The 13,837-nt window shown below is 41.8% G+C and overlaps 1 protein-coding gene across 3 annotated transcripts in view; it reads left to right on the forward strand.

Annotated features, from left to right (window-relative positions):
- Positions 1 to 10,528: 10,528 nt before the first annotated feature.
- Positions 10,529 to 13,837, forward strand: part of LOC121562179 (golgin subfamily A member 6-like protein 22) — a 29,061-nt gene continuing 25,752 nt past the window's right edge. For 2 of the 3 annotated variants that reach the window (XM_045218265.1, XM_045218267.1), the window contains exons 1-3: positions 10,529 to 10,781; positions 11,250 to 11,585; positions 11,897 to 12,014. In XM_045218265.1, the coding sequence (XP_045074200.1) occupies positions 11,256 to 11,585; positions 11,897 to 12,014 (448 nt within the window). In that variant the 5' untranslated portion in view covers positions 10,529 to 10,781; positions 11,250 to 11,255. Of the gene's footprint in view, positions 10,782 to 11,147; positions 11,586 to 11,896; positions 12,015 to 13,837 lie in introns of those variants that run through there. The other variant, XM_045218266.1, reaches the window with a different exon arrangement.

The following is a 13,837-nucleotide window of genomic DNA, read 5'->3' on the forward strand; positions in this document are numbered from 1 at the left end:
CCCCCTAGCTCCAGGTGACGAGAACCTTATCGTGAGGATTCGGCACAAAAAAAACGATTTCCTGATTTTCACAGACGGACCACTTAGAGGTTAAATCACGGTGAGTTTTTTTATTTATTTGACCCGCTCATAGAACATAGACTATCACCAAATTGACAGGAGTTTCATTCTGGAGTGGACTATCCCTTTAAGGTCAAGATGTCATTTATCTCCGCCCACTTCTGCAGCTTCCAGAAGGTGTCCGTCAGGGATTTGGAACCGCCCTGTTGTACGACCTCGTCTGCCCTTTCGATGGTCCCCCGAGGGAGATCCATTAAAACATCATTCATCCATCAGTCATCCTGAGACATCTTAAGACATACCTCATCCGCTCTGTCATCCCTCATCCTATTTCAGTCTCCGACGTGGTGAGACGGGATTCCCGTAGATTTTCCCTCTTGGCTGGGGATACCCCTCAATCTCCCATCCCATAAAGCTACGCTTCCCACTGAGCTACATTGGTCATTGACCTCACCGTAATGTAGACGGTGGTATTTCGGTGATCCAAAACGAACCCCGGGAAACCAGAGAACTCCCTGTTTTTAATTGCCCTCATTTCTGTGTCCCCTTACAAGGAGGCTAAATCAGCCCCAGAGGATATGAGTGTTACTCCACCTGCTCCAGATACACCAGTCAAGCCAACACAGGTCACCAGGCAGGTCAGAGGTTACGACCCCGTACACTGAGTGGACAAAACATTAAGAACACCTGCTCTTTCCATGACATAGACTGACCGGGTTTAATCCATGGTGAGAGCTATGATCCCTTATCGATGTCACTTGTTGAATCCCACTTCAAATCAGTAGGGGAGACGACAGGTTAAAGAAGGAATTTTAAGCCTCGAGACAATTGAGACATGGATTGTGTATGTGATATTGTGTATGTGTTATTGTGTATGTGTTATTGTGTATGTGATATTGTGTATGTGTTATTGTGTATGTGTTATTGTGTATGTGTTATTGTGTATGTGATGTTGTGTATGTGATGTTGTGTATGTGTTATTGTGTACGTGTTATTGTGTAGGTGTTATTGTGTATGTGATGTTGTGTATGTGTTATTGTGTATGTGTTATTGTGTATGTGATATTGTGTATGTGTTATTGTGTATGTGTTATTGTGTATGTGATATTGTGTATGTGATATTGTGTATGTGTTATTGTGTATGTGTTATTGTGTGTGTGATATTGTGTGTGTGTTATTGTGTATGTGTTATTGTGTATGTGTTATTGTGTATGTGTTATTGTGTATGTGATATTGTGTGTGTGTTATTGTGTATGTGTTATTGTGTATGTGTTATTGTGTATGTGATATTGTGTATGTGATATTGTGTATGTGTTATTGTGTATGTGTTATTGTGTATGTGATATTGTGTATGTGTTATTGTGTATGTGATATTGTGTATGTGATATTGTGTATGTGATATTGTGTATGTGATATTGTGTATGTGTTATTGTGTATGTGTTATTGTGTATGTGTTATTGTGTATGTGATATTGTGTATGTGTTATTGTGTATGTGTTATTGTGTATGTGTTATTGTGTATGTGATATTGTGTATGTGTTATTGTGTATGTGATATTGTGTATGTGTTATTGTGTATGTGTTATTGTGTATGTGATATTGTGTATGTGTTATTGTGTATGTGATATTGTGTATGTGATATTGTGTATGTGTTATTGTGTATGTGTTATTGTGTATGTGTTATTGTGTATGTGATATTGTGTATGTGTTATTGTGTATGTGATATTGTGTATGTGATATTGTGTATGTGATATTGTGTATGTGTTATTGTGTATGTGATATTGTGTATGTGTTATTGTGTATGTGTTATTGTGTATGTGTTATTGTGTATGTGATATTGTGTATGTGATATTGTGTATGTGTTATTGTGTATGTGTTATTGTGTATGTGATATTGTGTATGTGATATTGTGTATGTGTTATTGTGTATGTGTTATTGTGTATGTGTTATTGTGTATGTGTTATTGTGTATGTGATATTGTGTATGTGTTATTGTGTATGTGATATTGTGTATGTGATATTGTGTATGTGTTATTGTGTATGTGATATTGTGTATGTGTTATTGTGTATGTGTTATTGTGTATGTGTTATTGTGTATGTGTATGTGTTATTGTGTATGTGTTATTGTGTACGTGTTATTGTGTACGTGTATGTAATATTGTGTATGTGATATTGTGTATGTGTTATTGTGTATGTTTTGGTAGTAGGTTCCAGGCGCACCGGTTTGTGTTTGTCAAGAACTGCAACGCTGCTGGGTTTTTCACGCTCAACAGTTTCCCGTGTGTATCAATAATGGTCCACCACCCAAAGGACATCCAGCCAACTTGACACAACTGTGGGAAGCCTTGGAGTCAACACGGGCCAGCATCCCTGTGGAACGCTTTCGAATCCATGCTCCGATGAATTGAGGCTGTTCTGAGGGCAAAGGGGGGGTGAAACTCATTATTAGGAAGGTGTCCCTAAGGTTTTATTAGGAAGGTGTCCCTAAGGTTTTATTAGGAAGGTGTCCCTAAGGTTTTATTAGGAAGGTGTCCCTAAGGTTATATTAGGAAGGTGTCCCTAAGGTTTTATTAGGAAGGTGTCCCTAAGGTTATATTAGGAAGGTGTCTCTAAGGTTTTATTAGGAAGGTGTCCCTAAGGTTATATTAGGAAGGTGTCCCTAAGGTTTTATTAGGAAGGTGTCCCTAAGGTTATATTAGGAAGGTGTCTCTAAGGTTTTATTAGGAAGGTGTCCCTAAGGTTATATTAGGAAGGTGTCCCTAAGGTTATATTAGGAAGGTGTCCCTAAGGTTATATTAGGAAGGTGTCCCTAAGGTTATATTAGGAAGGTGTCCCTAAGGTTTTATTAGGAAGGTGTCTCTAAGGTTTTGTACACTCAGAGTCAGGTCCAAAATGATTTGCACCCTTGATAAAGATGAGCAAAAAAGATGGTGTAAAATAAATTACAAATACTGAGCTACAAAAACATGTATTTTATACTAATACAATTGCTCAGAGAAAGAGATTTGTTTAAAAGTATTGGCACCCCTAAAGATTTTAATTTATAACAATCAACCCAAAGAAAATCTGCCTTCACATTCTACTTTGTTAAGCTCATCTCAGGTTAAGGGACTGTATTGTGGCCTTCCATGGCTTCCTGTGTCACTGGGATATAAAAATGAGGTAACACGCATGTCAAATCCCCTTTGTCACCATCACCATTGGAAAACACAAATACCTCACAAACAAAAAGAGACAAATGGTTGTTGACCGTTAAAAAAAATAAAAAATCAGGCAACGGGTACAAAACAATTTGCTACAAATGAACTATATCACTTAGGGCAACAATTAATACGTTTAAAACCACTGGAACAGTGATAAACCAGCCAGGTATTGGAAGCATGTGTATCTAGTCCCCACAGTGATAAACCAGCCAGGTATTGGAAGCATGTGTATCTAGTCCCCACAGTGATAAACCAGCCAGGTATTGGAAGCATGTGTATCTAGTCCCCACAGTGATAAACCAGCCAGGTATTGGAAGCATGTGTATCTAGTCCCCACAGTGATAAACCAGCCAGGTATTGGAAGCATGTGTATCTAGTCCCCACAGTGATAAACCAGCCAGGTAATAAACCAGCCAGGTAATAAACCAGCCAGGTAATAAACCAGCCAGGTATTGGAAGCATGTGTTTCTAGTCCCCACAGTGATAAACCAGCCAGGTATTGGAAGCATGTGTATCTAGTCCCCACAGTGATAAACCAGCCAGGTATTGGAAGCATGTGTTTCTAGTCCCCACAGTGATAAACCAGCCAGGTAATAAACCAGCCAGGTAATAAACCAGCCAGGTATTGGAAGCATGTGTATTTAGTCCCTACAGGGAGGAAGATGGTTCTGGAGACAAAGAAAAGTCCAAGGGCCAAAGTTGAAGAATTCCAGAACTTGGTCCCATCTTCACCATGCCTCCAAATCTACAATTAAACAACTCCTCTATGTCAATAGGCTCTTTATTGAGAACAACCAACTCATGTAAACGCCTGGAGTTTGCTAAAGGGCATTGGCACTTTGGATTGGAAGGGGTGCTATGGTGATATGAGATGCAAATAGAGGTCTTTGGCCAGGCACAGCAGTGGTGGGTTTGGAGTCTAAATAAGGATGCATGAGTAGAACATAACTGTAAAGTATGGTGCTGGATCTTTGATGTTATGGGGGCTGTTTTGCTTCCACTGGTCCTGGGGCCCTTGTTAAGGTCAACAGCATCATGAACTTTATCCAGTACCAGGACATTTTAGCCAAAAACCTGGTTGCCTCTGCCAGCAGGCTGAAACTTGGCCTCAAGTGGATCTTCCAGACAATAACCCCAAGCAGACATAAAAAAAAAAATCAACATAGAAATGGTTAATTGACCACAAAATCAACATGGCCATCTCAGTCTCCGGACTTGAACCGCATTGAGAACCTGTGATTTGAATGGAAGTCCATAAGCGCAGACCGAATGAAAATCGTGGATCTGGAAATAATTCTGTATGGAGGAATGGTCAAAGATCCCTCCCAATGTGTTCTCCAATCTCTTTTTTTGTTGTTGTTGAAAAAGGCTCAGTGCCGCTATCCTCCCAAGGTGAGGGCGTCGTAGTATTGACAACAGGGGGCGCCAATCATTTACACCAGGTGGTTGGAACTGAAATCATTTACCAATCGTTTAGTTCTGAACAGAAACACTATTTTTATTTCATTTTGTTCCACCAGCAAAATAAAAAGTTCTGAACCAATTTGAACCCTAAGAAAGTACCGGATTACATCGTTCATTTCTGAACCGGTTTTTAACCTGTGAAATCAACAGTTTTTTTTTTTCTACAGAAGTCCATAGAAGACTAAAAAAAGTCATTCTATAAATAGGAAACATTGATGACAGATGGACAGTAGTGTGATGGTGCACCAGAGGCAGACAAAGATCTAAGACCTTTGATTAGAGCACATCCTGTTGTATGTAGCCATGTGCTAGTGTACAGGCTGGGGCCTTCCTCTCAACGCTCCAGGAATAAAAAGGCAAAAAAAAATGGCTACCTGAGGAATTACACATTCCAAACTAACTGTATGTGTCTAGTCAGTGAGATTTTTTTTTTTATAACTGAATGAATGGCTTCCTTCAACATTTAGTCCACCATTTGTGACTGAAATGACAAATAGACTGCAGCCTTCATGAAATGTTGAGAGTATTTAGACTGTAGCCTTCATGAAATGTTGGAGTATTTAGACTGTAGCCTTTATAAAATGTTGGGAGTATTTAGACTGTAGCCTTTATGAAATGTTGGAGTATTTAGACTGTAGCCTTTATAAAATGTTGGGAGTATTTAGACTGTAGCCTTTATGAAATGTTGGAGTATTTAGACTGTAGCCTTTATGACATGTTGGAGTATTTAGACTGTAGCCTTTATGAAATGTTGGAGTATTTAGACTGTAGCCTTTATGAAATGTTGGAGTATTTAGACTGTAGCCTTTATGAAATGTTGGAGTATTTAGACTGTAGCCTTTATGAAATGTTGGGAGTATTTAGACTGTAGCCTTTATGAAATGTTGGAGTATTTAGACTGTAGCCTTTATGAAATGTTGGAGTATTTAGACTGTAGCCTTTATGAAATGTTGGAGTATTTAGACTGTAGCCTTTATGAAATGTTGGAGTATTTAGACTGTAGCCTTTATGAAATGTTGGAGTATTTAGACTGTAGCCTTTATGAAATGTTGGGAGTATTTAGACTGTAGCCTTTATGAAATGTTGGAGTATTTAGACTGTAGGCTTCATGAAATGTTGGAGTATTTAGAAACCTCAACATGTGATTCACTTCAGTCTTTTTACTAGTTTTATTTTGATGTACTACTTGGTAATTGTTGTCTGTGACTGTGTTTTTGCTGCTATTGACAGGCCAACCTCCCTGTTTAAACGATGAAAGATATTAAAATACACTTGTATTGATAGTCTGCAACCACAGACGTCAACGTTTAACTGTTCTTGCACTGAACATTCCACATTCAATCCATTTAAAATAGTAGCGCAATCACACTTTTACATGTCTTTTTAAATTGTGATTGTATTGAGCCAAAAGCTCAAGGAAGCGATCTATAACTGACAGACATAATGCAATATCTGGATGCGCTGATCCACCGTGGGCTCTGCCACCTCAACCATACTATCAATCTATCATCAATACGTCCACTTCTATTCATAGAGTTTATCTCATGATCTCGACTCTTTCAACGACTTGACCAAACAGTGCGGATGGAGCAGCCAAGCTAGTTGTTTGGACAGACAAGTGCAGCCTGTGGCACAAGATGCGACTGAAATGGGGAGAGAGCAAGAGAGGGTTGAGGAGGCTTGAAATGCAGGGCATCTTGTTATGACATTCATTATATGAATTAGGTCCACAGAATTATACCTGCTTCTATGGAGGAACTTTGAATGTCCTTTGCGCTAGCTAGCCAACAAGCTTGTGTGTGCAGAGCAGCTCCATTAAAAAAAAACACGTCTTACCTTTTTGTAGTTAATAAAGCCAACGTGAAACGTGATAACTATTCCTATAGTATCCTTAACTAGCATTGAAAAAGTGAATCCATTCTTCTCTAGCTAATTAACATTTCTCTCTGAATCATGCATCAATGTAACATCAGTACTGTAGTCTATTGCTTCAGCTTGATGAACAAAATCGACCAGCCACTCAAGATTTTTTACCAGCCAAATTATTTTTTCGCCATAATTACACCAAAAAACGGATGAGCATGCTTTGTAATGTTTCTAAAACAATACATGTATTACTAGTAAGAAGTAATGTGGTATATTTCTCAAATTCATTTTTTGTGACCTGAGTCTTTTAACCAAAATATCACAGATGAGACATAAATGTTCAGCTGCCCCTTTAAGGGCGGGAGGTTACCGTGGTAACGTGCCTGCGAGATTCTGACTAGTAGCTGACTTCTCTTTGCTAGCTTGTTGGAGCAAACTGAAACGTTGAAGAACAACCTAGCTTGTTGGAGCAAACTGAAACGTTGAAGAACAACCTAGCTTGTTGGAGCAAACTGAAACGTTGAAGAACAACCTAGCTTGTTGGAGCAAACTGAAACGTTGAAGAACAACCTAGCTTGTTGGAGCAAACTGAAACGTTGAAAAACAACCTAGCTTGTTGGAGCAAACTGAAACGTTGAAAAACAACCTAGCTTGTTGGAGCAAACTGAAACGTTGAAGAACAACCTAGCTTGTTGGAGCAAACTGAAACGTTGAAAAACAACCTAGCTTGTTGGAGCAAACTGAAAGCGTTGAAAAACAACCCTAGCTTGTTGGATCAAACTGAAACGTTGAAGAACAACCTAGCTTGTTGGAGCAAACTGAAACGTTGAAAAACAACCTAGCTTGTTGGAGCAAACTGAAACGTTGAAAAACAACCTAGCTTGTTGGATCAAACTGAAACGTTGAAAAACAACCTAGCTTGTTGGATCAAACTGAAACGTTGAAGAACAACCTAGCTTGTTGGAGCAAACTGAAACGTTGAAAAACAACCTAGCTTGTTGGAGCAAACTGAAACGTTGAAAAACAACCTAGCTTGTTGGAGCAAACTGAAACGTTGAAGAACAACCTAGCTTGTTGGAGCAAACTGAAACGTTGAAAAACAACCTAGCTTGTTGGAGCAAACTGAAACGTTGAAGAACAACCTAGCTTGTTGGAGCAAACTGAAACGTTGAAGAACAACCTAGCTTGTTGGAGCAAACTGAAACGTTGAAAAACAACCTAGCTTGTTGGAGCAAACTGAAACGTTGAAAAACAACCTAGCTTGTTGGAGCAAACTGAAACGTTGAAGAACAACCTAGCTTGTTGGAGCAAACTGAAACGTTGAAAAACAACCTAGCTTGTTGGATCAAACTGAAACGTTGAAGAACAACCTAGCTTGTTGGAGCAAACTGAAACGTTGAAAAACAACCTAGCTTGTTGGATCAAACTGAAACGTTGAAAAACAACCTAGCTTGTTGGATCAAACTGAAACGTTGAAAAACAACCTAGCTTGTTGGATCAAACTGAAACGTTGAAGAACAACCTAGCTTGTTGGAGCAAACTGAAACGTTGAAGAACAACCTAGCTTGTTGGATCAAACTGAAACGTTGAAAAACAACCTAGCTTGTTGGAGCAAACTGAAACGTTGAAGAACAACCTAGCTTGTTGGATCAAACTGAAACGTTGAAAAACAACCTAGCTTGTTGGAGCAAACTGAAACGTTGAAAAACAACCTAGCTTGTTGGATCAAACTGAAACGTTGAAGAACAACCCAGCTTGTTGGAGCAAACTGAAACGTTGAAGAACAACCTAGCTTGTTGGAGCAAACTGAAACGTTGAAGAACAACCTAGCTTGTTGGATCAAACTGAAACGTTGAAAAACAACCTAGCTTGTTGGAGCAAACTGAAACGTTGAAGAACAACCCAGCTTGTTGGATCAAACTGAAACGTTGAAAAACAACCTAGCTTGTTGGAGCAAACTGAAACGTTGAAGAACAACCTAGCTTGTTGGATCAAACTGAAACGTTGAAAAACAACCTAGCTTGTTGGAGCAAACTGAAACGTTGAAAAACAACCCAGCTTGTTGGATCAAACTGAAACGTTGAAAAACAACCTAGCTTGTTGGAGCAAACTGAAACGTTGAAAAACAACCTAGCTTGTTGGATCAAACTGAAACGTTGAAGAACAATCTAGCTTGTTGGAGCAAACTGAAACGTTGAAAAACAACCTAGCATGTTGGAGCAAACTGAAACGTTGAAGAACAACCTAGCTTGTTGGATCAAACTGAAACGTTGAAGAACAACCTAGCTTGTTGGAGCAAACTGAAACGTTGAAGAACAACCTAGCTTGTTGGAGCAAACTGAAACGTTGAAGAACAACCTAGCTTGTTGGATCAAACTGAAACGTTGAAAAACAACCTAGCTTGTTGGAGCAAACTGAAACGTTGAAGAACAACCTAGCTTGTTGGATCAAACTGAAACGTTGAAAAACAACCTAGCTTGTTGGAGCAAACTGAAACGTTGAAGAACAACCTAGCTTGTTGGATCAAACTGAAACGTTGAAAAACAACCTAACTTGTTGGAGCAAACTGAAACGTTGAAAAACAACCCAGCTTGTTGGATCAAACTGAAACGTTGAAAAACAACCTAGCTTGTTGGAGCAAACTGAAACGTTGAAAAACAACCTAGCTTGTTGGATCAAACTGAAACGTTGAAGAACAACCTAGCTTGTTGGAGCAAACTGAAACGTTGAAAAACAACCTAGCATGTTGGAGCAAACTGAAACGTTGAAGAACAACCTAGCTTGTTGGATCAAACTGAAACGTTGAAGAACAACCTAGCTTGTTGGAGCAAACTGAAACGTTGAAGAACAACCTAGCTTGTTGGAGCAAACTGAAACGTTGAAAAACAACCTAGCTTGTTGGATCAATCTGAAACGTTGAAGAACAACCTAGCTTGTTGGAGCAAACTGAAACGTTGAAAAACAACCTAGCTTGTTGGAGCAAACTGAAACGTTGAAGAACAACCTAGCTTGTTGGAGCAAACTGAAACGTTGAAGAACAACCTAGCTTGTTGGAGCAAACTGAAACGTTGAAGACCAACCTAGCTTGTTGGAGCAAACTGAAACGTTGAAAAACAACCTAGCTTGTTGGAGCAAACTGAAACGTTGAAAAACAACCTACTTGTTGGATCAAACTGAAACGTTGAAGACCAACCAACCTAGCTTGTTGGAGCAAACTGAAACGTTGAAAAACAACCTAGCTTGTTGGATCAAACTGAAACGTTGAAGAACAACCTAGCTTGTTGGAGCAAACTGAAACGTTGAAAAACAACCTAGCTTGTTGGAGCAAACTGAAACGTTGAAGAACAACCTAGCTTGTTGGAGCAAACTGAAACGTTGAAGACCAACCTAGCTTGTGAACAAAACAATGTAAATTGCCAAGAAACACTTTCAAATAAATTGGAGCAACGTTGATGCCTGTGGCAGCACTTCACTCACAGCCCACCAGCCAGCCAGTGTTGCTGCACGAGGAGGTCTACAGGATTCATAGTTCTTTGTGTGATCACCAGCTATGAAAACAAAACGGCAGAAATAATTTGAAAACAGCTACTGGACCGTTTTATTTTGCTATAAATGTGCTCGTACTTGACTTTTAACTTTATTTTAATTTAACGAGTGGAATGCTGGCACGGTGGAGACCTTAAACCCTGACCCCTAACCACCTGCCAATGTGACTGGTGGAATAAACATCTTTACCCGCCATTGCCAAAATCTACCCTTCATTTGGCGGGTGGCTGGGGTTCATATTAAGCCCTGTCCTCAGTTGCTTCGTGACTCTAAAACCTAATTAAAATAAACATATTTGAACCGAAATTAATATCCTATCTTTGTGTATCAGGGAGATGGAGTTGACAGTTTATGGTGATTTAAATATTGTTTGTTTAAATCTAAAACGTGTCTGTGTGTTTGTTTCAGATGGTCTCATCTCTAAATATAGCGTTGGGTTGGTGTGATGGGAGTGTCCAGCAGGATTCTGACTCTGATAAAGTCTTAAAACCTCGACTCTGAGACGTCCCAAGATGCAGTTAGAACGATCTTCAACAAGAAGAGAAAAATACTTTTATTAATTCATACGAGATGGAAAACCAAGACAGAAAAGTGGAGGGTTGACGCCCAAAACCCACTGACCAAGGAAATACAAAGACTGCAGTAGGTAGGTGATGGTTTGATACGATAAAGTATGAAAAAATATATATAATAATGTACGCACTCACTAACTGTAAGTCGCTCTGGATAAGAGCGTCTGCTAAAATGACTAAAATGTAAATGTGGAAATAAAGGATTTAAAAGTAGCCAGGCTGTTTCTGCTCTCTTGTCAACTCCACTGTGAGGCAGTCCATATGGGGATGGTGGAGAGGTGGAACGGGATCTAACGGGGTCAGGGTTTCATTACAGTACTTCGCTTTGACAGGCTGTTAGCGGGGAAAAATATGTTGTTACCAAACATGGTTCGGGGAGGGGTGAAGTTAGGGAGGGAGGGAGGGGGGGATAAAAAACTAAAGTGTTGGACTTGGGTTTACAACGTGTGGGAGAGACTGAGCCTGAAGAGAGTGCTGACTGTAAAATGAGTAGCCAACCTGCCATTTCAACTTCAGCTGAAGGAAAATAATCGTTTTCTCAGATTTCTATGGATCCTTTATGCACACCTCACAAAGATGAGAAGGAAACTGCTTTCATGAAAGAAGAGGAGGAAGAGGAGGAGGAAGATGATGAGGAAGATGATAGCGGGACAACAGTGAAAGACAGCGAGGAGGAAACTGTGATCGTGAAGGAAGACGAGGAGGAGGAAGATGCCAAAGATGCCAAAGCCAAGGAGACTGAACCCCAGCACCAGAAGAAGCAGGCTTGGGTCCCCACTACCTACTCCAAGTTCGGTAAAGAGGTGTTCTGCTACGTAGGACAGGAGATCAGCATCTTTGAGGCCTTGGACTCTTACGGCGCTGTCATCTGGCCAGCGGTGAGTTAGTCTACTATTTAACATGACATTCATGGAGGGATGGAGGATAACGACGAATGATGATGATGGGGGTGATGATGGTGGTGGGGGTGGTGGTGGTGGATGGGTGGGTGGGCAGATGGATCGGTGGGTAGGTGGGATGGATGCAAGATGATCATGATAATAATTTGATGTCATAATAACTATAATGATGGTTGCTATAGTAACTCTGGTTGCCTGTATTTTTCACAGTGTGGATGGATGGATGATGATTAATGACGTTATAACAACTATATAATGATGGTTGCTATAGTAACTTTGGTTGCCTGTAGGCGTTGGCTCTGTGTCACTACCTAGAGACCAACGTTGAGCAGTTGAATCTGATGGACAAGGCAGTGCTGGAGCTAGGAGCAGGACCTGGCCTAGTGTCTATTGTTGCCACACTCCTAGGTGAGTCTGACCAGACTCTACACTACTGTCCTAGACATAGGCATTTATCTGAGAGCATTGGAGAGGTGCAAAGTGATGTGATGAAAACTCTCCCTAGGAGAGAGATGGGTCCATTACAGTCAGATGGCATGGTGGAGAGAGATGGGTCCATTACAGTCAGATGGCATGGTGGAGAGAGATGGGTCCAGTCAGATGGCATGGTGGAGAGAGATGGGTCCATTACAGTCAGATGGCATGGTGGAGAGAGATGGGTCCATTACAGTAAGATGGCATGGTGGAGAGAGATGGGTCCAGTCAGATGGCATGGTGGAGAGAGATGGGTCCATTACAGTCAGATGGCATGGTGGAGAGAGATGGGTCCATTACAGTCAGATGGCATGGTGGAGAGAGATGGGTCCATTACAGTCAGATGGCATGGTGGAGAGAGATGGGTCCATTACAGTAAGATGGCATGGTGGAGAGAGAGATGGGTCCAGTCAGATGGCATGGTGGAGAGAGATGGGTCCAGTCAGATGGCATGGTGGAGAGAGATGGGTCCAGTCAGATGGCATGGTGGAGAGAGATGGGTCCAGTCAGATGGCATGGTGGAGAGAGATGGGTCCATTACAGTAAGATGGCATGGTGGAGAGAGATGGGTCCAGTCAGATGGCATGGTGGAGAGAGATGGGTCCAGTCAGATGGCATGGTGGAGAGAGATGGGTCCAGTCAGATGGCATGGTGGAGAGAGATGGGTCCAGTCAGATGGCATGGTGGAGAGAGATGGGTCCATTACAGTAAGATGGCATGGTGGAGAGAGATGGGTCCAGTCAGATGGCATGGTGGAGAGAGATGGGTCCATTACAGTCAGATGGCATGGTGGAGAGAGATGGGTCCATTACAGTCAGATGGCATGGTGGAGAGAGATGGGTCCATTACAGTCAGATGGCATGGTGGAGAGAGATGGGTCCATTACAGTAAGATGGCATGGTGGAGAGAGATGGGTCCAGTCAGATGGCATGGTGGAGAGAGATGGGTCCAGTCAGATGGCATGGTGGAGAGAGATGGGTCCAGTCAGATGGCATGGTGGAGAGAGATGGGTCCAGTCAGATGGCATGGTGGAGAGAGATGGGTCCATTACAGTCAGATGGCATGGTGGAGAGAGATGGGTCCAGTCAGATGGCATGGTGGAGAGAGATGGGTCCATTACAGTCAGGTGGCATGGTGGAGAGAGATGGGTCCATTACAGTCAGATGGCATGGTGGAGAGAGATGGGTCCATTACAGTCAGATGGCATGGTGGGAGAGATGGGTCCAGTCAGATGGCATGGTGGAGAGAGATGGGTCCAGTCAGATGGCATGGTGGAGAGAGATGGGTCCAGTCAGATGGCATGGTGGAGAGAGATGGGTCCATTACAGTCAGATGGCATGGTGGAGAGAGATGGGTCCAGTCAGATGGCATGGTGGAGAGAGATGGGTCCATTACAGTCAGATGGCATGGTGGAGAGAGATGGGTCCAGTCAGATGGCATGGTGGAGAGAGATGGGTCCAGTCAGATGGCATGGTGGAGAGAGATGGGTCCATTACAGTCAGATGGCATGGTGGAGAGAGATGGGTCCATTACAGTCAGATGGCATGGTGGAGAGAGATGGGTCCAGTCAGATGGCATGGTGGAGAGAGATGGGTCCAGTCAGATGGCATGGTGGAGAGAGATGGGTCCAGTCAGATGGCATGGTGGAGAGAGATGGGTCCATTACAGTCAGATGGCATGGTGGAGAGAGATGGGTCCATTACAGTCAGATGGCATGGTGGAGAGAGATGGGTCCAGTCAGATGGCATGGTGGAGAG

The sequence above is a fragment of the Coregonus clupeaformis genome, unplaced genomic scaffold, assembly GCF_020615455.1.
Source record: "Coregonus clupeaformis isolate EN_2021a unplaced genomic scaffold, ASM2061545v1 scaf1472, whole genome shotgun sequence".
Classification (NCBI taxonomy): Eukaryota; Metazoa; Chordata; class Actinopteri; order Salmoniformes; family Salmonidae; genus Coregonus; species Coregonus clupeaformis.